We start from the raw sequence: 24,116 nt of genomic DNA, 5'->3' as shown, positions 1-24,116 counted from the left end.
CAAGTCCAGCTTGCTTGAAATCGGCCCACGATTTGGGCACATACCTCAAGGACAGCGTTGACGTTTTGAATCACAGATCTTGAGACCGGAACAGAAAGGCCTACACCTCATCTGAGATTCTCAGCGCACCTGTGACCTTTGTGCCGCGTGTCTTAAAGCAATCAAAGAACCAGAAGGTCCTAGACCACTCTGCGGCACAGTGAGAGGTCAGTGACAGTAGCCCATCTCTTTATGTAGAGTGGCCAGATGTGGCCTTTGATCTCCCAAAACGTGGTGAGTCCAAGCTGAGATGTCTCATGACCGTGAAGTTCACACTGGTTTTTAAAGACTTCACATGAGAACAAGTAAAACACCTCACTAATAATTTACAAATACTAACTGCACGTTAAAGTGATCATGTTTTGGGGAGTGCCCGGGTGGCTCAGTCAGTTGAGCGTCCAACTTCAGCTCAGGTCACGATCCCACAGCTCGTGGGTTCGAGCCCCGCGTCGGGCTCTGTGCTGACGGCTCAGAACCCGGAGCCTGCTTCAGATTCTGTGTCTCCCTTGCTCTCTGCCCCTCCCCTGCTCACGCTCTGTCTCTCTCTCTAAACTAAATAAACATTCTAAAAGGTAATAATATTTTTAAATCATTACCATAATTATTAAATATTATTACCTTTTAGAATGTTTATTTAGTTTTGAGAGAGAGAGAGAGACAGAGCATGAGCAGGGGAGGGGCAGAGAGAGAAGTGTCAGCACAGAGCCCGACGCGGGGCTCAAACCCATGAGCTGTGAGATCGTGACCTGAGCTGGAGCTGGCTGCTTAACCGAATGAGCCACCCGGGCACCCCGAAAGTGATCATGTTTTTTTTTTAAATTTTTTTTAACGTTTTATTTATTTTTGAGACAGGGAGAGACAGAGCATGAACAGGGGAGGGTCAGAGAGAGAGGGAGACACAGAATCTGAAGCAGGCTCCAGGCTCTGAGCTGTCAGCACAGAGCCCGACACGGGGCTCGAACTCACGGACCGCGAGATCGTGACACGAGCCGAAGTCGGCCGCTTAACCGACTGAGCCACCAGGCGCCCCAAGTGATAATGTTTTTGATACATTAAGTTAAAATATTCTTTTTTAAAGTTTATTTATTTATTTTGAGAGAGAGAGAGAGAGAGAGAGAGAGAGAGAGAAAGAGCACACAAGCAGGGAAGGGCAGAGAGAGAGAATCCCAAGTAGGCCCCACAGTGTCAGGGCAGAGAGCCTGACTCGGGGCTCAGGCTCACCAACTGTGGATGATGACCTGAGCCGAAATCAGTCAGGTTCTTAATTGACTGAGCCGCCCAGGCACCCTGATATATTAGGTTAAATCAAATACATTATTATAATATGCTGCATAATATTCCAAAGATATCAGTTCCTATTCCTGGAACCCGTGTTGCCTTTTGGGAAAAGGGGTCCTTCTTTGCGATTGTGACACAGTTAAAGATCTCGAGATGGGGAGATTACCCTGGGATTACCCAGGTAAACCCTGAATGCGATCACATGTATCTTGATCAGTGAGAGACGGAGGGAGATTTACACAGACACGTGGAGAAGAGGAGACAGCAGGCTGGAGAGAGGTGGCCACAAGCCAAGGAATCCCAGCATCACCAGGAGCCAGAAGAGGCAAGGGACAGATTCTCCTGGACGCTGTGGCAGGGAGCAAAACCCTGCCAACGCCTTGGCGTCAGACTTCTGGCCTCCAGAATCGTGAAAGACTAAATTCCTACTCTTCTAAGTCACCAAGTTCCGGGTAATTTGTTACAGTGGCCACAGGGAACTCATACGATTATAGAAATTAATTCCACCTGATACATTTTTTTTTTAACATGGCTACAAGAAAAAAAATTTTTTTTATTTTAGAGAGAGAGAGCACGCGTGAGCGAGGGTCAGAGGGAGAGAGAGTGCAGAGTGCGGAACCCAGAGTTGGGGCTCGAGCTCGCCCGAAGTGGGACTTGAGCTCACGCAATGCGGGGCTCGAACTCACGGACCGGGCGATCACGACCCGAGCCAAAGTCGGACGCTTAACAGGCTGAGCCGCCCAGGCGCCCCGACACGGTGACTCACAAATGTCAAGTTCCACGTGTGGCTTGCGCTTGGCGTGTGTGTTAGGTTTCTGCTGGACAGCGCTCTCTGGAGATCCAACCAGAGCTACGTACGCTTGTTCTGTAGACACACGAGCACCTCTGAAAACACAAGAAGGCGGGGCGCCCGGGTGGCTCAGTCAGTTGAGCGTCCGATCTTGATTTCAGCCCAGGTGACGATCCCAGGGCCGTGGGATCGAGCCCCGCGTTGGAAGCCTGCTTGAGATTCTCTCTTTCCCTCTGCCCCCCCTCTCTCCCCCGCGCACACGCTCCCTCTCTCAGAAATAAACATAAAATCAATCAAATAAAAACACAAGAAGGCACTGTATGAGTGATGTAGAGCTGTAATACCTAATGACCACAGACTGTTCGGCTTAAAGCAACAGAAAAGGATCCTCTCCTAGTCCTGGACACCGGAGATCTGAAGTCAAGGCGTTGACTGGGTTGGTTCCTTCTGGAGGCTCTGAGGGGGAAACGCATCTCGTGGCTGTCTTCTGGTGGCTTCCGGCAAGCCTCCGCCTCCCCCGGCTTGTGGCCACATCGCTCCAATCTCTGCCTCCCGCTTCACCTGAACTTTTCCTCCGTGTGTCTGAATCTCCCTCCGCTTTCCCTTACAGGGACACGGGTCATTGGACTCAGACTGAGCTCCGTGTATATACGTCTCTCCTAAGATCACATTCACAAATACTGTAGGTTAGGACTCAGACATATATATATATATATATTTTTTTTTTTCGGAGGACACTATTCAACACACTACAGACCTGTTATGTGGGCTACTGAAGGGTAGAGGTTGAACTGCAAAGGGCGTGGGCTCTGTGGCCGTGTGATCCTGGGTTTGAGCCCTCCAGTCGCGATCTCTTTGCTATGGTTGCTCCCTCCCAGGCGCTTCAGGAACCTTCTCTGGAAACTGGAGGTGGTGTCGTTACGAGTGCTTCTTCCAAAATGCTGTGACGAGACCACTTGTCAGTTCCGTAACTGAGTGAGTTACTCAACTGCTCTGTGTCTGAGTTTTCTCATCTGTCGAGTGGGAATAGTCGTAGTACCTACCTCAACAGGATGTCGAAGATCAGGTTAACATTCCCCCAGGCACATCGTGAACACTGTACAATGTTTTCTTTTTTCTTTTCTTTTGAAGTAATCTCTCCGCCCAGCGTGGGGCTCGAACTCGTGGCCCCAAGATCAAGAGCCGCACGCTCTACCGGCTGAGCCAGCCGGGCGCCCCTATGCAAGTGTTGTGGTTGTTCGTGTCGTTATTTATGATAAAATGTTGTTCATGTTGTTATTTATAATAGAACGTTGGCATCGTTTACATTGGGCACAGGTGATGAAATGTTCTATCGAGCTCTCGTGTTATCCTTTCTCTGGCTTTGATTCGGACCTGACTTCCTTACTCAGCTCATGTTGAATGACCCTGAGCACAGAATCAGGGCCAGTTCATGCAGCCACACGGGGTCCCGTGGGGCCGACTCACCAGTCCACTGTCAGCTGCCTGAAACTCCCGACAACGTTTGAAAAGGGACTTTGCGTTTTCATTTTGCGCGGGGCCCCACTGATTCCTGTGGCCAGATCTCCTTGGAGTCACAACTCGTCCTGTGCTTGCAGCAGTGAGGGGTCTCCAGCGAGGGGTGGCGGTCCCCCTCTGGTCTCCGAGGGACCTTTACAAACTAGGTCGCGGCGGCTGGGAAAACACGGCGTCCGAGGATGAGCCAGCCGACTGGGGCCGCGTTTGTTTTGCCTGCAAGAGGAGATTTAGGGCTGACCTGGTGGTGTCCTCCAATTCCCAAGGCCTGTGGCGAGGAGAAGGGAGCATGCGTGTGCCCTGCGGCCCCGAAGGGGCAGTTCGGCTCAGCACAAGGAAGGAGATCTGAACGAGAGTTGTGCAAGAATGGAACAGCTGGCTTGCCTTCAAACCTCGGCTCTGCCTGCGGGGGTGGGGTGGGGGGGGGGTTGCTGGTGAAGAAAGCGGGCTCTGGCTGCCGATAGCTTCACCTCTGCCCAGATCCGTGATCTTAGGGCAAAGTCATTCATAGCCCTGAGCCCGTTTTTCCACCGAGAACGCTGGCTGATCAGGCTCTATCATCCAGGGTGACAGCGCGAAAGATAAGACAAGGCAGGTGGATGCATGAATCACGGAAATGGTGCCTACCTCCTTGACAACAGCTGCTGTTTTCTGGTTGCTGTTTTATTATTATTATTATTATTATTATTATTATTGGAAAGTAGGGAGTCCCCCCAGACTGGCAGGGTTCCAGTCGAGAGGGGCCATCAAGGAGGTTGCAGACATGACCTCGTGTCAGAGCTGAAGGAGGGAGCACGCGCTCTGCCCCCTTAACGATGTCCGCTTCTGTCATATTTGGACGATTCGTTTAAAAGCCCACGGTTATAGGGGGCGCCTGGGTGGCTCAGGCGGTGAAGCGTCCGACTTCGGCTCAGGTCAGGATCTCACGGTCAGGGGTTCCAGCCCCCGGGCCGGGCTCTGTGCTGATGGCTTGGAGCCTGGAGCCTGCTTGGGATTCTGTGTCTCCCTCTCTCTCTCTCTCTTTCTCTCTCTCTCTGCCCCCGCCCCCGCCTCTCTAAAAAAATAAATAATCATCGTAAGTAAAAAAAATCAAAACCTGCCGTCATAAAATAGTGTTGTCCTTGTGACAAAGGCCCCGGGGGAAACCCGGTGGCACTTCTTGTGAAACTGAGGAAGTTCGGGGTCCCGGGGGCCCCCGGAAAGCCGGAGGGTTCCCATCATCGCTGTGTTTGAAAGCCCCGGCCCGCTGTCCCCTGAGCCATCGCTGGCTGAACTGGGATCCCAGGAATGCAAAACTCCCTTCCAGGGCCTCCTAGGAAAAGGCTTCCTGATGCGTCCGAGGGCCGGACACGGGAAATGCCCCCGGGGAGACAGCATCCGGGGGCGGTGCGCGTGCGTGGGCGCTGGCTGGACGCGTCCCCAGCCTGGGCACGGGAGGGTCTTGGCTGCGGCCTGATCCCAGAGCCTCTGCCCGGAGGACTGCCCCTTCTCTGCAAAGGTCTTGGCAGGGATTCGTGCTGAGACGAACATTTCCTCCCCTCCCGCCTCCCCCATCCGCCTCTCCTGTCAGCTGTGTGCCTTCCTCCCCCCACAAAGCATCCAGGAAATGCTCCTGCCTGTGCCGTCCCCCCCCCCCCGCCCCCGCCCCCAAAGCATCAGGAAATGCTCCTGCCTGTGCCGTCCCCCCCCCCCCCGCCCCCGCCCCCAAAGCATCAGGAAATGCTCCTGCCTGACCGCAGCTCTGCGCATCCGTAACCGGATCTGAGGCCCGCGGTCAGGGGCCAACAGATGGGCTCCATCAAGGGCGGCGCTTGGTCGGAGTGTGAAGGGCCCCACGTGTGCTCCTCTCTGCGGCGACAGGAGAACGGGACGGCCCGGGAACGCTCAGTGTGTCAGGCACACGTTCAGGTGGCCCGTCTCCCGACAAATACCTGCGAAGCCCAGCTCTGTGCAGACGCCACACCGGGTGCCGTGTGTACAGCCGCGGAGAAGCCAGCAGCCCAGGTTTTCCTTTCCCCTTTTTCTTTCCAACGTACAGTGAATCACTGTGGGGGACGCCTGTCTGGCGGGGTCGGTTGACTCTTGATTTTGGCTCCCGTCATGATCCCAGGGTCGTGGGATGGAGCCCCGCGGTGGGGCTCCGCGCTGAGCCTGGACCCTGCTTGGGATTCTCTCCCCCCCTTTCTCCGCCCCTCCCCTGCTTGAGCCCTGTCTTTCTCTCAAAAAAAAAATAAATACTAAAAAAAAAAAAAAAAAGTAACCATCTTGAAATGTACAGGTCAGTGGCACTAAGTAGGTTCACGCTGTAGTGCAGCCATCATCATCGTCTCTAGAACTTTCCCGCCCTTCCAGAAGAAAGCCCAGTGCGCGTTAAATGGTCGTTCCTATTCGGCCTCCGTCTACACCCTGGCAGCCACCGATCCGCTTTCTGTCTCTAGGGATTTGCCCATTCTGGACATTTCTTATAAACAGAATCATATGATATGCAGTCTTTCGTGTTTCTGGCTCTTGGCACGATGCCTTCCGGGTTCATCCACCTTGTAGCAGGTGTTAGTAAGTTCGTCCGTCTTAAGGCTGAACAATACTCCACTGTGTGGGTGAAGCCGCCGGGCTTTACAGCTGAGCAACCTTGCTTTCATCCTCACTCCCAAGAGGGGAAGAGCCCCCCCAGGAGGTTCCTGACTTGGGGAAGCCTCCGGAGAGGAGAGGAACCTTCCCTTACGCATTACAGATCGCTGCCTCTTAAGGTGCTGACCGGTTCCCCTGGGCCACAGCCCACAGCCCCGAAGCCAGAACAGCAAAGCGTCGGTGGCAAGAACATCCCCCTGGATCCAAGCCCAGCTGTGAGACCCGGGGTGAGTATAACTGCCAATCTGGGCCTCAGGCCCCACATCTCTAAAATGGGTCTAATAGTCCTATCTCCCTCAGGAGGGTTAAATACGATGGCATCTGTGATTAGGCCAAGGTTGGGTCTGAGAGCATTGCCCAGTGATTGATCCTCTGGCCGCCGCCCTATCTGACTGTGGTCCTTAAGCAGAATGGCATCATCCTTCAAGGCCATCTTGGCTATCTCAGGAATGGGCTGAGGGGCCAGGCTGGCCTTGAGAGCCCAGGAAGCAGCCTGATCGTCCCCATTTATCCTTATGAGTAAACGTCAGCTGCTGACCTAGGCTTCTTCCCTGGCTCTGTGCCTGTCAGGAGAGGCAGCCAGGCTCCCCCCAGGGCATTCCAGGAAGTAGGCGGGCAGGAGTCAGGACCCTGAACCAAACTCTGGAGCTCTTCAGTTATCCGGGTCTAGACTCCTTTGGTTATAAAGAAAGAAATCCCAATCAAGTGAGCTTAAATCAATTCAGTGAATTACAGTTGGGTCTGTATGTCAGGCACGGGACCGGTGCTTGTGGCTCATCAGCAAACAGGACTGAGACCCCCCCCCTTCCCCCCAGGAATCCGGGTGTTAGACAGTAAGGACAGGAAATAAATTGCATGGCGTGTCATTGAATGAAATGGGCCGTGGAAAGAACAGAGAAAGCACAGGCAGCAAAATGACATCAGAAGTGGCTGGGGGGGGGGGGGGGGGCGGGCTGCGCAGCGGATTAATGCGGTGTTGGGAGCGGGGTGGGGAGTGGGGGTGGAGGAGGCGACACCTGAGCAAAGACTTGAAGGTGAAGTGTCAACACAGCCCATGTCCAGGGGAAGAGACTTCCAGGCAGAGGCCGCTGCCAGAGTGAAGGCCGGGAGCAAGGACAGAGTGGCTAGGCTGACGGAGCGAGCGGGGGAGGAATCCAGAGAGAACCGGATGGAGACCAGATGGGACGGGGCCGTGGGCCACGGTCCAAACTTTGGCTTTTACTCTGAGCAAGACGGGGGCCACCGCAGTTTGGAGCCAAAGACAAACGTGATTTTGACTGATGTTTTGTTTAAGCGAAGAAGGAAACTCTTAAGACTCCCAGGCCCGGGTGAGTCAGAGGTTGGGGCCTTGTTGCCCCCAGAATACAGGCCCCCTCCACGTGGGGAAGGCGGGGGGGGGATAGTTCCACGCAGCTTCAGGCCGCTGAGGCCCCAAGCCTCAGCCCTAGAGCCAACGGGGGGGGGGGGTCTCCGGAGGGGGAGGTCACAATATAAACTCCCAGGGAAGCCTCTGATTGGCTCTGCCAGCTGCCGGGACCATTGGGATTGCCTTCCCTGGGTCACATGGCCCACCCCCCGTTCCCAAGAAAGGGAGTACTGGGATTGGCTGCCCCTACGGTCCCTGAAAGGAAAGCTGTGCTTTCCCAGGGTTAGTTAGGAGGACGCGGTGGTTCGACAGCCCTTCATGGCCTTGTTCACTCTGCGAGGAGTTCAGGGGTCCCACCTGGAGTAGGGGGGAGGGGAGCGGAGCGGGAAGCTTCTGCCCCAGCGGGGCCCGCACGCAGCGCCATGGGAAAGCGCCGGCTAATCCGTGGGTTCGCACGGCACCCCTTCTCAAGGGTGGGGAGACGTGGCCGATGCCAGCCGGGACGACTGCGGCGCAATACAAATCTGCCTCCAGTCGCTCGAGCCACGGTTCTTTCTCTTCCATCCCCTGGCTGGAGAACGTCCCGGCGCCTCTCACCGAGGTCAGGAACCCAGCCGCAGGGGTGGGGCTGCTTCCTCCTCTCTCTTAAGCTCCTCTGAAGTCACAGACAATGAACCGGCCCAAGAGCTGGGTCTCTGATCCTCAGGAAATGCCGAGGAGGGCCAGCTGGAAGAAGCCACATGGGGGCTTGGACAAAGCAGCCCCTCTTTGCTCACCGTGACCAGAGAATTCTTGCGTGTGTGTGTGTGTGTGTGTGTGTGTGTGTGTGTGTGTTTAACCCAGCAAAGTCACCACTTAAGATACATCTCAGGGAGTTTTTACATCTAGATTCACCGGTGTAACCACCACCCAGCCGTGATGTAAACACATTTCTGACCCCCAGGACGCCTCCTCCTGGGGGACACCCCCCCCCCCCGGGGGTTTCGTCTTGCCTTCATTTTCAGGCAGGCACTGCTGTAGTCCCCCCCACCTCCCGCGAGGCAGGGGCACGTCTTTTGCAGGCAAAGAACCTGAGCTCCGAGAGAAGCGTCACCACCCTCACCACCACCACCAAGAACAAAACCGCAGCTTCCCCAGGCGGAGGGAGGCTTTAGGGAAATTCTTGGCCGGAAACCAGAGGAGACCTCGTCCCGTCTGTCTGCCAGGCCCTGGCTTGGCTGGTTCGTTCCCGCAGACGTGGAGGAAAAGATTCCTACCGTGAAGTCATCAGCCCGCAGGGCTTCCCCACGAAGTCCCTCTTATTTTCCGCTCCAGGTGACTGATGGGTAACAATCCGCCCTTTGCCCGCGCTGGTTTCTCTGCCTCTGCTGGTGAGGTTTCTGTCTCGTTTCAGAAGCCCAAGCAGGGCCCAGCGCGCTCCCTCAAACACCCAGGCAGAGAGAACGTACAATGCAGGACGTCCCCTGCGTCCTCTGTCCCGTCCCTGATTGTGACTTGCCATGTATCGTGTGGGTCTGGGACGACCCCGGCTGGCAGCCCCATGTCCCAGAAACACGGGTGTCGGCTTCCAAGCACGTCTCTTGTCCGGATGAAGGAAGGCTTGGCGCACAGCAAATGGACAAGCGATCGACCCCCACCCCCTACCCACTCCCCGCTCCAGCAGCAAGCACGGGGTGCTTCCAAGAGCCTCCCTCCTGGCAAGCCAAGCGTTACCCCCCATTTGGAGGAGGAGGAAACTGAGGCTCAGAAGCTCATACAGATCAGGGCTTCCTAGGTGCCCGGTGTTTAATAATTAGACACGACTCCCTTTCGTTGAAGACAAGGATTCGGAGAAGGAACCTGCTCGCCCGAGACCACACGGCTGCAAGTCGCCAAGGGCTGGCTCTGGGACCCGACGTCAGCTGAGTCGGGCTCCAGAGCACATGGCCAGTGTCTGTGCCCTCTGGCCAGTCTTTTCTCTTGGTCTCTGCTGCTTTGGGGGCACAGCCCAGACGGACACCACGGTCCCTTCGGGGCAGGCGCCAGGGCGGAGAAGGCACAGGACACTGAGGTTTCCCTCTTGCCCCCCTCCCCAGGGGACCCCCGAGCAAAGCGAGCGGTGTTGGCGAAACTAAAGGCAAAAGATTCCTGCCTCTGCTGACGTCCGACTCTCCGTGCCAGCTCAGGTCATGGGACGGAGCTCGCGTCGGGCCCCGAGCTGACAGCTCACATCGGGATTCTCTCTCCCTCTCGCTCTGCTCCAGCCTGCTCCTTCTCAGCGCTCGCTCGCTCTCTCAAAATCAATAACTAAACTTAAAAAAAAAAAAATCAGAGTCACATCAAGGTAGGTATGACTGTGGTTCAAGTGTCCAGGCTGAGAGTGGGGACAGATGGCCCAGTTCTCCTGCCCAACACCTGTGCTGACCCGCGGGGACGGGGACAGACACCAGAGCTATCGGCCACCTGTGGATGTCCCGCCAGGCGTCTGCCTTTGTCACACACACACACCCCCCTCCCCCCAGAAGGCAGGCCCTGCCGGACGCCCCCATGTTGCAGATGAAGAGACAGACTAGAACGCGTTTAAGGATTTGCCAGGGGAGGGGTGTCTGGGGCTGGAGGCTGGACAGGGGACACAGCTCAGCCCTGCGCCTCCCCCAGCATCTGGCCGCTGAGAGTGGGCGTGTGCTGTGTGCAGACAGGCCTCCTGGCGGGCTCTCCCCGCCTCCTCCAGCTCGTAGAGACACAGCCACACGCGCCTGCTGCGGCCGCCTGCCCCAGAGCTCCCGCCTGCCCATGGAGATGCCTGCCCCTGTCCTGGCATTGGTGAGAGGCCAGGCGCTGCCGGCCTTCCTGCTCTGCAGCACGCTGCTGGTCATCAAGATGTACGTGGTGGCCATCATCACGGGCCAAGTGAGGCTTCGGAAGAAGGTATGCTCCCCTGGAGCACCCCCCCCCCCCACCCCGCCTCCCCGGCCCCAGCCCTGCTGGGAAACTGCAGGGATGGGAAACTTGGCCGAGGTGTTCTCCGGGCCAGAATGTGAGGGCCCTGGAGGCCTTTGGGATGGCAGGACCCGCACCTTCTTGTCCTCTGTTGTAAGAGCATTTACTCACCCCGCCGTGCTACCAGGTAAGTTCTGGCACGACGGGTGCTGCTGAGCTCTGCTGGGTGTCTCAGAGAGAAGCAGGTCCCGGAGGGTGGAATGAGACAGCAAGAGTGCCTCCATCAGACCTGGCAGCTTCCCAGCACAGGAGATCGGAGATTTGGGTGGAGTGGAAACCGGCGACGCAGGAGCCCCGGGAATTTTAAGTGGAAATTCCCAATTCATTGGCGAGGTGGCTTACGAACGCACGGCAGCGTCCAGAGGCCAGGTCTCGGCCGGCCTGGGCTCCACTGGAATTTTCAAGGAGGAATTCCCCACCCCCCCCCTTCCCCCGGCCACCCCACCGATCCCAAGTCCCCGGAGCCAAAACAACAAAGAGGCTAAGATCGGAGCCTGGGTGGGCGGGATGGCCCATTCAGAACAGCTCTGCTCGCATTGGACACGACCAGAGTCAGAGAAGTTTTGGGCCAAGCCGGCCGGCTGTCTTGTTTTTCAGTAGAGGACTCGTTTCCAGAAACCATGGCCCCTTTGTCCACCTTTGTCCCGTTCAAAGGCAAGGCAAGGTTAGCTCTGGTATCACGTTGGGTGTGGACACCCAGGAGCGGGGATCTTGCTGGGGAGTCAGACTCAGCCCCTGGCATAGGCGCGGGCAGGGGTGAAGGCGGGACGGCTTTAACGCCCAGAGGCACAGACACAGGCACCCGGATGACCCCTGCCTCCTCTCTGCCTCACCCCGGTCCTGGATGCGGGATACGGGGAACCCAGCAGGGACAGGTGCATTCAGCCATTAAGTCCTTCCTTGGAGCTGAGCGTTTAATAGGTGGGAGCCACATTCACCTTGTCTTCCGGGAGAGGACACCTGTGAGGCCACGCAGCAGGGTTTGAACGGGGCTGTGCGGCCCCACAACCTGTCCGGAGGGGGCAGGTGCGGGGATAGAATTCTCAACAGCAAAGCGCAGGGGTCCGGAGCCTCCCTCTTCAATGTGAATTCAGGGATAGAAGGAGGGAAACCCGAGAGTGCCTTTCTCTCTGGTGGGTGGAGAGTGCCAGAAAGAAACCTTCCCTGGGGCTGTCCCCCAGAGGCCCCTTACCGTCTGTGAGTTTCCCTCCCATGCCAGGAAGGAGCCTGGAAGCCACATCCCTGGGCAGGTGACAGATAAGGGCTCTGACTCGTCCACCCTTTGCCCCTGGGGCGAGTCTGGGGGCCGTTTCCTCATCTGTAAAGCAGGGGACAGTCACGCTCGAGCCGGGCGAGTTCGGCACCTGGCGCAGAGCAAGTGTGAGTTCTCATTACGAACAAACAACTGGAATTCACTCGAAGGCCGCAACCACAGCTCGGTCCCGGGAGTGCATCCAACGGCCTGCCCCCTTGTCCCAGTTAAAGGTAACAATTCTGGCTTCGGACGACAGCGGTTCCTCGGTCTGCCCTACAACCGGCTCCCGGCCCGGCGGGCTTGTGTTCCCGTTCTGTCTTTAGGAACGAGCCACCCCTCGGACCCGGGCCTAGGACCCTTTGAAGGGAGTCACGGGTCCACGGACTCTGTGCCGGCCCATCGGGATTGGTGATTCCACGAGTGCAGGGCCAGTGGAGAGGAATTCTGGGTGTGGGGGCTCTGATCCTGACCCTGACGGGCCTCAGGCGTGGGACAGGTGGGACGCACCAGAGCTTGGGGACAGGGGTCACCAGGGCTCATGAGTCAGAGGCGGGAGTATTTGCCATTGGATGAGCAATCCAGAAAGCGTGCTGCTGAGATTCGTGTTTGCTGTGGGGTTGGTGAGCGCTGGGCGTGGGCCTCCGGTGACCGAAACATGACCTGAAGTTTCTGCTGGCCGTAGACTATTCGTCGAGCACCTTCCCCATGCCGGTGCTCCCAGTGCCCGGCATTGGGCGGAGGCCTCTCCAGTTCTCCCCTTCACTCTTCGCGCGGGAAATGAGCCCCGCTTGATCCAGAGTTCACGGATGAGGGAGCTGAGGCTCAGGGAAGCGAAGAAATGGGCAGCTAGTCTTTGTGGAACTGTCAAAAACCCTCTCACTGCTCTTAGTTCCAAGTCCAAAGTCTTAAGAGTGCCCTCGGGACCCCAGCAACTTCATCTTGGGCCTCTGTCCCTCGCTCTCCATACTCCAGCCACGCTAGGTTTCTGTTCTTCAAACACCCCCATCTTCTTCTGACCCCAGGGCCTTTGCACATGCTTTCCTGGATGTCTTCAATGCTCTTTCTCCAGCCGGCCCTCACCGGGCTCATGTTGTTGCCTCCTCCAAAGCTTAGCTTGAATGCCCCTGCCTCAGAGAAGCCGCCTCTGACCCCCAGGCTTGATCAGGTCTCCTGGAAACATTCTCAAGGCCAACCTTGTCTTCTCTCTGTTTAACACTCACCACCTGGTCTTCCCTGGTTCGTAGGCCATTTCCCCATCAGACTGTGAGCTTCCCACAAGCCAGGACATGAGGGCCTTTGCCTTCGTCCGTTCTGGCTGCTGTAAGAGTGTCGCGGGCACACGGGCCTGGACTGGGGGGGGCGGGGCTTGTAAACAGCAGACTTCTTTCTCACCATTCTGGAGGCAAGGTGCCTGGAGGTTCCGCGTCTGGTGAGGGTCCACTTCCTGGTTCACAGGTGGCCGTCTTCCGGCTGTATCCTCCAGTGGCAGGAGGGTGAAGGAGCTCTCTGGGGTCTCCTTTCTAAAGGCACTAATCCCATTCCCAAGGGCTCTACCCTCCTGACCTAATCACCCCAGAGGACCCCACCCCCCGCCCCCCAACACCATCACCTTGGAGGTCAGCTTTCAACATACGAATCCGCGGGGCACACGTTCAGCCCATAGCGGCCTTGGTCATGGCGAGTGCCAGCACTTGGCACGTGGAGGGGGCTAGGCCAGTAACTCTCGCTGACGTGTTCCAGGCTTTTGCCAACCCCGAGGATGCCCTGAGACACGGAGGCCTCCAGTACTGCCGGAGTGACCAGGACGTAGATCGCTGCCTCAGGCAAGTACTGTTGGGCCCCAGCCTGGCCACGGTCTGCCCCTGTCCAGGCTCCGCTCTGAGCACCAGGGCCGGGGGGGGCACCCAGAGGACCGAGGTCTCCTGCCTTCCGGAGCCCCTCAGACAGCTCTAATTTATTCATTGATTTAATTTCTTTCTTTCTTTTTTAAAATGTTTTTATTTATTTTTGAGAGAGAGATTGAGAGTGCGAGCCGGGGAGGGGCAGAGAGAGAGGGAGGCACAGAATCGGAAGCAGGCTCCGGGCTCCGAGCCGTCGGCACAGAGCCCGGGCGGGGCTCGAACTCACGGACCCTGAGCTCAGGACCTGAGCACAAGTCCGACGTTTAACCGGCTGAGCCGCCCAGGCGCCTCCAGTCCCTCCACCATGGTTGGGTTCTGCCAATGGGATGGGTGAACATTTGCCACGTTTTGGTTTTATTTTGCATTTCTTTCGTTCGGAGTGAAGCTGAACGTCACTCCCTCTGCCGAACAACCCCCCAGTCGATCAAAAACAATTTTTCTCATCGTGAAAGTCAGAACTGCTGACGATCGTCGGTGACCTGGGTCGCACTGCAAACACACGGAGGGCAAAGGGAGACCAGTCCCGACTCTAATCCCCGCTAACCTCTAACACTGTGTTCACCCAGCTCCTCTTTGTAGATGTTTCCCAGAAAATCCCGTGTGCATTGTGTGCCCAGGGCGGGGTTCTGGTATTTCTTTTTCCGTGAACGTTATTTGGTGAGCACTTTCCGTGTGGGCAAATGTTACTCAAAACCTGATTCTTTAAAAATAGCCGTGTAAACTGGGGCGCCTGGGTGGCTCAGTCGGCGGAGCGTCCGACTTCGGCTCAGGTCATGGTCTCGCGGCTCGTGAGTTCGAGCCCCGCGTCGGGCTCTGTGCTGACGGCTCGGAGCCTGGAGCCTGCTTCCGATTCTGTGTCTCCCTACCCCCACTCTGCTCACACTCTGTCTCTCTCAAAACTAAAAATAATAAAAACATGGGAAAAATGGGGAAAAAAAAATAGCTGCGTAAAATCCCATCGGAGACTAGATGTGGATTGATTTCATGTTCCTGATCTGAATGCTGTGGTTTTGGCAGTTGGCTCTCCCCTGGCTGACCCCGGTGGGCTGGAGAGGGAGGAGGCAGCACTTCCAGGGGACAGGGACTGCCAGCGGAGTTGAGGGACAAGCGGAAGGACGGGCAGCTGCACAGGCGGGGACAGGAGACAAACTCTCACGTAGTTGCCAGGGCATTCCCGTGCACCGAGGGCAGAAATGGGTGGGACACTGGAGTGTAAATAAGAGATTCTTTTCTTCGAGGAGAGCGGTTTTTTTCTCTTCGTTTTCTTGCCCGTTGAGAATAATACGCATACTTGTGGTTTTTAAGAATGACAGAGATGTGTAAGGTAGGCAGTGAAATCCTGTGCTGTTCTAGTGTTTCTGATATAACTAGGGTATGTAGTTCTTCCTGTGAGGTCCATCCGTCCGTCCATCCATCCATCCCATACCGGTGACCCTTATCCCGCCCACCCCCTTGGTTGGCCCGACTCTCCTGGGCGGTGGAGAAGGGCCTGAGCAGTCGAGGCGGCCGTGACCGTGGATAGCCTGGGCTGGCTCACCGCAGCCACCGAGGGGGTTTACTTGGCTTTTCACAGGGTACACGCGTCCTCCGTAGCAAAGCTTACTTGTGGCACAGGAGCGGTTACGTGAGCCGACGAGCACTTTGGTTTATTTTTTACTGGCTGTAAGCAAGCCGAGGAGAGATAACAGACCCGTGTGGTGCCGAAATGTTTCTGCGTACCCAGTACAGCTTCTTCTTCCGATCAAAATGACCCTCTATCGATAGTGGCGATGCTCCAACGGCTGGAGTTCGATTCAGCGCTTTTTAAAAAAGGTTTATTTTTGAGAGACAGAGAGACAGAGCATGAGTGGGGAAGGGGCAGAGAGAGAGGGAGACACGGAATCCGAAGAAGGCTCCAGGCTCCGAGCTGTCAGCACAGAGCCCGATGCGGGGCTCGAACTCACAAACCGCGAGATCATGACCTGAGCCGAAGTCGGCCGCTTAACCGACTGAGCCACCCAGGCGTCCCAGTTCAACCCTTTTTGAGCACCTCTTACCAGATAACGTTTTATGTCCATTTGGCAAGTGTTTATCGGTGGAGGGGACGTGCGACGTACTGGTATTTATTGGAGACTTACCACGGCAGGTCTGGGGGTTCCTGGTCCCCTGGGGTCTCCTCCACCTCCTGCCTTCACAGAACGTCGTGGAACCGTGAAGGTGCAGGGCTCAGAGAATCACACGTCCCGTCATCCCCTGCTGGAGAACTTGCTGGAACCTGAGGGGGACATGCCCTGGAAGCAGAAGTTAGTTAAATATTAGACCAGAGTTTATGGTGCAGTCAGGGTCACCCTCCTGCCCAAACAGGAAAGCACTTACGTCTTGGTTCTTGGAGGATAAATCTGCCTTGCAGATTAGCCACACGCCAGAGCCAAAACGAACGTGAGCCCGGCTCTGGGAGAGGTCAGGAGCCGGATTTCCAGGGAAATGATGAAACCCGGCCACCTTGTTTCATGACACCAATCCCAGCCTCCTGCTCAGGTGTCTTTGGGCCAGATCCCGAGTCCGTGTGTGGGGAAACCTCAGGGAGGGAGTCTCCGAGTGGCCCCAAGGGAGGCAGACGGGCACGGGGCCCATGCTTGGCGAGGTTTCTGACTACTCAGAACACGCAGCCTGAATCCGACTGAACCGGTTTGTCCGGAGATCGGTCTCCGAATCGCAGTCCTAGAAGTCCCTTCGATGTTGTGGATGGTGAACCGAGGCCAGGGAGCAGGTTAGAGGGACGCAGAACCGCGGGCGGGGCTCATGCCCGGCCCTCCACTCTGCGGCTCCCACACCGGGTTTCATTCACCTGGCCGAGGCAGGAGAGGCTGGCAAAACCGAGAGGGGCGAGATTAGCGTTCAAGGTCGTGCCCCCAGACCAGGCCGGCGATGGTGGCGAGGGAGAGGAGGAAGACGGCAGGTGCATCGGGGCGCAGCCCCTCCGCGGCAGCGGGGGTCCTAAGCACCTTGTCGATAGCTGCCAACCCGCCGGGCCCCCCAACAGCCTCCCCGGGGAGGGGTGCTGTTATCTCTGGAGGCAGAGCAGGCTTGCCGAGGCCACGCGGTTGAGCCCAGGACCGCAGGCTCTGTAGGAACGCGGTTTTGCTCGGCTTTATGCCTGCCCCTTGACGCTGAGCAGCGGGGGACCTGCTGTTCCAGGGCATGGCCAGCGTGGGCGGCGGGGAGGGCCAGGGATGAGGACGGAGGTGGAGGTCGCGGCAGCTGTCCCTGCCAGCTGCCTGGGGCTACTCGCAGACCTTCTCCCCGCCCGTCACCTGCCGTCATGCAGCCGGTGTTGCAATGGCCGGGGGGGTGGGGAGGGGCGGCCCAGTGCCACAGGAAAGCCAGCAAGTCCGGTCTGGCGGGGATTTGCTTTGGGTGACTTTTATGTTAAAAAGTGGCTGTTATTGGAATGACACGTTTTGCCCAACCACGTCTCTCTGGTACGTGACTCCCTCCACGTCTGTGAGTTCACATCCGGGCCCCCCGGGGAGGGGAATGAGTTTTCTTGCCTCACCTTTGATTTCCCCACAGCTCCCTGTCCTGGGCACCACTTGCGGGCTTCGTGGGGAACCCCCGCTTTGATCCCTACCGGAGGGAGGAGGGAGAGGGAGGAGGGACGGGCTGGGCCAGCTCTCAGTGGGGGGTGGGGGGTGGGGTGGAGGGCGTGGTGCTGAGGGTCAGAGCCTCAGGGCTTTCTCAGCCCCCAGCCACCTCTCCTCCGTCACTGGCGACCTTGGGCTGGAGCTGGGAGGTGGGGTCAGGACCACCGCTTGGTTTTCTGCAGGGGCTGCACCTCCCCGCCTCTCGGTTCTGCCCCGAAGAATGGGTCCCCACCTGCCACGAACCTTGCCCATCCCACCCTCCTCTCCACCCTGCTCCCCTTTGTCGGCTCTTTGGGGTTTGGCCAATGTCAGCTCTCTAAAAAGTGACTCACTCGTCCTATGTGAATACCTGCTTTAAAGGACAGTATCCGGATGAATGGGTTTCCATACCAGTGGGTGCTTTTCCTGAAACTTTCAGATGAGCGTGTGACAGAAAGGCCCATCCAGGCGGGTCAGCTGTGAGAGGCAGACCGATTTCTGGGGACACGCTGACTTCATTTAATGTTTATTTATTTTTGAGAGAAAGAGAGGGAGACAGAGCGTGAGCGGAGTGAGGAGCAGAGAGGGAGGGAGAGACAGAATCCGAAGCAGGCTCCAGGCTCCGAGCCATCAGCACAGAGCCCGACGCGGGGCTCGAACCCACGAACCGCGAGATCATGACCTGAGTCGAAGTCGGACAAGACTGACTGAGCCATCCAGGCGCCCCATCACTGACTTCATGTAAAGTAAGCTTTCCAGGGGCGTCCGGGTGGCTCAGTCGGTTCAGCGTGATCTCAGCTCAGGTCCTGATCTCACGGTCTATGGGACTGAGCCCCACGTGGGGCTCTGCACTGACAGTGGCTCCCTCTCTCTCTCTGCCCCTCCCCCTGCTCTCTCTCTCTCTTAAAATAAGTAAATAAACATTAAAGAATAAGAAGAATAAAGCACGTTTCCCAAGGGTGTCCCTCTAATGGGGGATGTTGGGGGGCACAGCCCCATTTCCATAGGGTAGAGGGGTCTGGAGGAAGCCTTGCTGTCCCCTCACAAGTGAGGTAAGGGACTTGCTTGATCAGGGAGCCGGGGGATGGGGCGGGCCCAGCCTAGTTTTCCCTCTTCTTCTTTCCCACGGCCAGGATCTGACCAGGGCCTACGACTTGCTCTCAGGCACAGGCAGGCGGCAGGGCCTCACCCAACTGGGTGAGGACCGGGCCTTCCTGCAGACCTGCTTTCCCCGAGGCTGGGTCCCACGGTGGAGATTTGGGAGAAAAGGGGAAGGCGGGGCTCACGTTGGCTTCGGGATACGGGGCCAGAGACGCCAACCGCTGTGTCCCGAGTTTCACCTAAGAACGGTCCAGGCCCCGCTGGGTTAACGGGGGCTTTTGCACACGCGGATTGAATTCCAGGCCCCAAGCCCCCCCTTCACGAGCCCCCCCCCCCTCCTGCTTTCAACCTGCCTCGCTCCCTCTCATGCCACCCCATTCCAGACACGCTCCAGGGTCACTTTTCGGTGCCTCGAACACCCTATGCTCAATCCCACCCCAGGGCCTTCGCGCCTGCCCCTCCTGCTCCCTGGAAAGTTCTTCCCCTGCACCGGTGGTGACCTGCTGATGATCCCTGATCATTCAGGCTTCGGTGCAAACATCTCCTCCCCTGAACCCACCCACGCCGGTCACTCGGCAGAGACCCCTGCAGCACGGGGCAGCCGAGTTAGGGCCTCTCCCGTGCCCTGCCCAGCCCCATTCCCTAGGTCAGGCCACACACCAGGCCCTTGCCTAAGGCTCTGCTTGCAAGTGGGAGGGAAGAGGAGGGCTGTGTTACCGGCGTCACACAGGAGCTGCTGGGCCGGGCCCGGCCCAAGGCGCACAGCGTTGGGGGAACGCGTCCCAGCTGGAAGGCGCACCTCGCTTCCCGCCCCCGAGTCCCCCCCTGCCTCACACATGCGGCCTTGTCCTCGGGGGAGGTCCCCAGCCCCGGTACTAGGTTCCTGTTTATTCTTCCAACATAGCGTCTGTGGCCTCAGGCACGGGTTCAGTCTCTAATTTATGAGACTTGACCTCCTCACCTCTCCCCAAGGAAGCTGTCCATTAGCGGGAGTCATGGAAAATGTGACCCAACTCTTAGCAGACGCGGGTGGGTTTTCTTTCGTGGTCATTTATTTACGCCAGGGCTATACTCAGCCCTCGCACTCCCCCCGCGCCACCCCACGTGCTCACGCACTTGACCGTTTTGAACAAACACAAAGACACAGGACAGCGTAGACGAAATGAAGAGCTTTACCGGGGGGCGGGGGGGGGGGGCAGCTGTTCTGTTATTATTATTATTATCCCCGAAAGAGGCAGGAGGGTTTGCCGACATCTAGGGGCAGGACAAGATGGTTAGGCAAGGGTTTCAGACATGTGCTCTAGCCCCATGCCCCTGGGGAGGGCCCAGGCACCTGTGTTCAGAAGGAGGGGTGCCCCCACCCGCCCCGAAAAGCCCTGCCCGGGGGGGTAAAGGGCGCGGGTTGGAGTCAGACCTAGGCTCCACCCCGGCTCTCAACCCCCTCTGAGTCCCACTGTTCCCGGCTGGCGTCCAAGGCCACACGAGGGAAGACGGTGGGGAGCGGGGCCGGGGCCAAGTCCTGGGGAGCCCCAGGGCTCGGTAGGAAAACCCCGGCTAGCTGCCTGTCACGGCCACTGGCCCATAAGTGGGGTTTTACGTCCTGGCAGCAGCTGACTTGGAGTTGCTGTCGCTTCTGCCTCCGTGGTATCTCTTCCTCCCGGCCACGAACGGACTCGAGGCGGGCACCCCGAGATGGTCCCCAGGGGCGTGGGGCCCTTCGGGGCAGAGGGCCCCGGCTTCCACGAGCGTCTCCATGCTGACGCCCGGCTGACCGCACACCCTTGCCTTCCCAGAGCCCACCGGAATGACATGGAGACCATCTACCCCTTCCTGTTCCTGGGCCTCGTTTACTCCTTCCTGGGGCCTGACCCCTTCATCGCCCGGATGCACTTCCTCGTCTTCTTCCTGGGCCGCGTGGTGCACACCGTGGCCTATCTGGGCAAGCTTCGGGCACCCACCCGCTCCCTGGCCTACACCCTGGCCCAGCTCCCCTGTGCCTCCATGGCCTTCCAGATCGTCTGGGAAGCTGCCTGCCACCTGTGACCAGCAGCCAACAACTGCTCAGCCAGCAGACCGCTGGCCGCGAGCCCCCGTGACTGTACCCGGAGGGCGCTGGGCGGCCCTTGGGGATTGTGCTCAGCCCAGGGAGCCGGTTTCTTGGCAACCCACCGAGCGCGGGATTCTGGGCTCCGCGGGCCTGTGTGTGTTTGCCTACGTGTGTGCACGCGTGTGGGCGGGCGTGCCTCTCGGACTTCTGGGTGGAGTGGCTGCCCGGACCGTGTGGAGATGGCTTCTCAAGACTGACAGAAAAATCGTCCCGCTCGATAGCACCAGCGCATTAAAAGCCATGTTCCTTCTCCGTCCCTGCGAGTGAGAGAAGAGTCCGTTCAGGTTCCCCAACAAAACGACCATCCGGATTCAGGGCTGTACTAGCCGCAAGCTTCTTAGACCCACCCCAGAGATTCCGATTCGGCTAGTCTCGAGGGGACCCTGGGCATCCGCGTTTCTGTAAAGCTCCCCCGTGTCCCAGCGGTGTCCGGGCCCCGGCTCCACGCTACCCCTTTCCTCCAGAAGCAGGACCCGGCACAGGGTGGGGTGTGATATTGCGATTTCTTCTGTGGTGGGAGTTTAGCGAGGGGGGCGGGGGATTACGTTCCCCGGCGCCCTGTTGACACTCCCCGTGCTCAGTCTCCGTTCCTTTGCTGGATCCTTCTCTCCTACGTGCAGGTGCCGAAAGGCGGGGCCCATAGTGAAGGTCGCTTCTCTTCCCCGGGGGAGTCAGTCACTGGTTAAGGGCCATAAATAAAGCAAGAGAATGGGCCCGGCATGACCAACCGCTCAAAGGAACTTTCCGGCTCCTTCGGTACCCGCAAGATTTGAAAAGTACAAGTGTGCACCCCTGCGGGGAATCTGTGTGTGTGTGTGTGTGTGTGTGTGTGTGTGTGTATCTCCTAGACTCTTGTTCTAAGATGTGTGGGGCCTTGATCATTCAATGGAAAGGTCTGTCCGGCTTGGGCCACCACCCTGCAACCCCTTGGCTGCCCGCCCCTGGGGTCTATCGCTGCCCGAGTGGGTCATTTTCGCTGGACACTTTTGTTAGTGCGTGTCTGGGGCCACACTGACGGGATGACGTCTCTGGAAAACACACAAATGCGCCCTGACCGGGGGGGGGGGGGGGGGGGGGGGGGGGGGGGGGGGGGGGGGGGGTTAAGTCCCACGCAAACATGCAAGCTGGGTGCTCGAGGACCCCCTCCTGCCTCCTTCCCACGGGTGAGTAAGGTGGTCTATCAAGTCCATCCTTTACAGATGAGGACACTGAGGCTCCAGGAGGTGGGCCCCTGACGTGCAGGGCCCCGCTCTGAATCTGGCGCGTCCGCCTCCAAAGCCCCGCTCTAACCACCGTCCCCTACTGCCTCACCTCCCCTGACCGCCTCTCAGCGCTGCCGCTTCTCTCCAGGGTCTGGAGAAGGCGCTGGGCAGGTGTCCCTCCCAACAGCCCCAAGCCGCTGAACTGCCCTTGATGCACCTGCCCGGTGGGGGCCTCGTGGGGACCCCTGGCCTCTCCAGAAATTCCAGCTTCCCCCTGGTCCCTGAGGCTCCGTGGGTGGGGAGGCGCTCACAGCTGGGAGTGGACAACACTGCCCTCTGGTGGTGAGATGAGACTCTAGCCTCCGGAGGGAACCGAACGCTCACCCAGAACAGGGAAGGGCCCCGTCGCAGTCCGAGAGAGCCTGCCGTTTGCTAAGCGCTGGCTGGGCGCGGTGCTTACGATCTTTTTTCACGCGATCCTTGCACTGATCCCGGGAGGGAGGCATTTCTGTTTTCAGTTGGCGGAAGTAGGGCTCAGAGGGGAGAGGTCGCTTGCCCACTGTCCCCCAGCTGGGGGTGTGGTAAAAGGCCAGGGGTGTGTGTGTGTGTGTGTGTGTGTATTTGTTTGTTTGTTTTAGAGAGAGAGAGGGCCCCGAGCCGAGTCGGGGAGAGGAGCAGAGGGAAAGAGGAAGAATCTTAAGGAGGCTGCGCCTCAGCCCGACGCGGGGCTCGATCCCACGACCCTGGGATTGGACGCTCAACCGACGGAGCCACCCAGGGCCCCCGCCCCCTCCCCCCACTTGTGTGTATTTTCCCTCGTGGAGAAAGAGGGGCTGAGAGGGCACAGCTCAGAGCCGGGTGAGGAGGGAGCCCTGTGAACCTGGATGGAGGGGGGTGGCCCCGTGGAGCCATGGAGCCGATGAGCCCCTGCGCCTTGCCCCCCAGCCATTCACCTCTGTGGAACCTCCTTAGATGCTGGGCCAGGCCTGGGGGACAGCAGGACAGCACAGTGACCACCTAGAGTGCCGGCACCCTAATGGGGGGGGGGATGAGGCAGTGGGGGCACAGGGAGCGCCTTAGGAGCCCTGCGGAGACAGGCTTCCGCGGTGGGGGGTGGGGGGGGGGGGCAGAAGTCACCTGGGAATAGAGGTGAGACAGATCTGTTTTAGGGGGATTATCCAAACGGAGGAAACTGAGGGACAAAGAGGAGCAGAGCTCTCGCCGCTGGGATCTTGCAGTGGGGATGTGGAGGAAAAGTAGGGGGTGGCAGGGAGGGGGGTGGAGGGAAGATGGGGGGGAGGGAAGGGGACGGTGGAAGGGAGGTGGGGGGTGGGGGGGGGCGTGGGTATGGAGGGGAGGGGGTGAAGGGAAAGCTAGCAGAGGAGTGGGAGGAGGGGAGGGGAAGGGGAGGGGTGTGCAGAAAATGAGGCTAAAGGAGTCAGCAGCAGCGGGGCTCATTTGAGGCTCTGGGGCCTTGTTGGGGGTCTTTGGAGGGGGGATCGGTAGAGTTGGGGTCTGCCTCCTCAAAGGATGTCTGAGAAAGCCAGCAAAGTAGGGTTGACCGCCAGGCAGTGGGCGGAGCAGAGCGGGAGGGCCCAGGGGAGAGGCAGGGGAGAGGCAGGTGTGAGCGGAGGGCTGGGAGGGGGCCAGCCCAGGGTGCTGTCCGGGGGCAGCTGGCCGGAGCAGGGGAGGAGGATGCCCAGGGATGTGCTGTGCTCCTGCCAGCCGGGCAGACCCAATCCAGGGTGGGGGAGGGCTGGGAGCCCCGTGGCCGCACACCCGGGCCCGGGAAGCTGAGCTGGCCCTGGTTGGGGTGTGTCGTGTCTGGGGGCATCTTCTCCTGGGCTCTGAGTGAGCAGGAAAGGCCCGAGCCGGGCTGGGGTGTCACAGAGACCCCAGGGTCAAGTTGGGACCCTGCCCCCAAAATGTTGCCAGTGTGGTCTAACGTCATAGAAGCTATACCTCCACTCCAGCGCGCACACATTCTACGGAGGAAGCTCAAGACAGGTGATGGCTGGGGGCCCCTGTCCCGTGAGGGCCCCTGCTGGGAAACCCTGGGGCTCCCTGGTCCAACGGATTTCTTGGCTCGAGGCTTCCAAAAGCTTCCCCGGTGTGAGAGGGACCTGAGAAACCAGGCAACTATTGAGAAGGCGAAGAAGCCCGGATTTCAGTCCTGGAGGCAGGGACAGGATCTGGGGACCCCCTGCAGAAGCAGAGCCCCGGTTCCCAGAGGACCCACAGAAGCCTGTGTGTGTGTGCATGTGTGTGTGTGTGTCCCCAGGAGGCTGTTGGCCAGGGAGGAAAGACCCACCCCTTCTAAGCGGGCTGGGCCTTGGCGGGGGTGGGGGTGGGG

The 24,116-nt window shown here is 58.5% G+C and overlaps 1 protein-coding gene and 2 long non-coding RNA genes across 3 annotated transcripts; 1 reads left to right on the top strand and 2 right to left on the bottom strand.

The window, feature by feature from the left end:
- Positions 1-1,151: 1,151 nt before the first annotated feature.
- LOC128778650 (uncharacterized) lies at positions 1,152-4,029 on the bottom strand. The gene is made up of 2 exons (XR_008424371.1): positions 2,865-4,029; positions 1,152-2,766 (listed from the first exon to the last, which is right to left on the bottom strand). It is a non-coding gene; the product is annotated as an uncharacterized LOC128778650 (long non-coding RNA).
- A 3,493-nt stretch (positions 4,030-7,522) lies between these two features.
- LOC128778649 (uncharacterized) lies at positions 7,523-8,975 on the bottom strand. The gene is made up of 2 exons (XR_008424370.1): positions 8,873-8,975; positions 7,523-8,342 (listed from the first exon to the last, which is right to left on the bottom strand). It is a non-coding gene; the product is annotated as an uncharacterized LOC128778649 (long non-coding RNA).
- Positions 8,976-9,906: 931 nt separating this feature from the next.
- Positions 9,907-20,817, top strand: PTGES (prostaglandin E synthase). Its single transcript, XM_053908409.1, has 3 exons — positions 9,907-10,523; positions 13,591-13,673; positions 20,248-20,817. The coding sequence occupies exons 1-3, from the start codon at positions 10,065-10,067 to the stop codon at positions 20,495-20,497; spliced, it is 792 nt and encodes a 263-aa protein (XP_053764384.1). The 5' UTR covers positions 9,907-10,064; the 3' UTR covers positions 20,498-20,817.
- The last annotated feature ends 3,299 nt before the right edge of the window (positions 20,818-24,116 follow it).

Source organism: Panthera pardus, unplaced genomic scaffold (assembly GCF_024362965.1).
Source record: "Panthera pardus isolate Hobbes unplaced genomic scaffold, ASM2436296v1 HiC_scaffold_20, whole genome shotgun sequence".
Lineage (NCBI taxonomy): Eukaryota > Metazoa > Chordata > Mammalia > Carnivora > Felidae > Panthera > Panthera pardus.
This window is presented reverse-complemented; position numbering and strand designations above follow the sequence as displayed.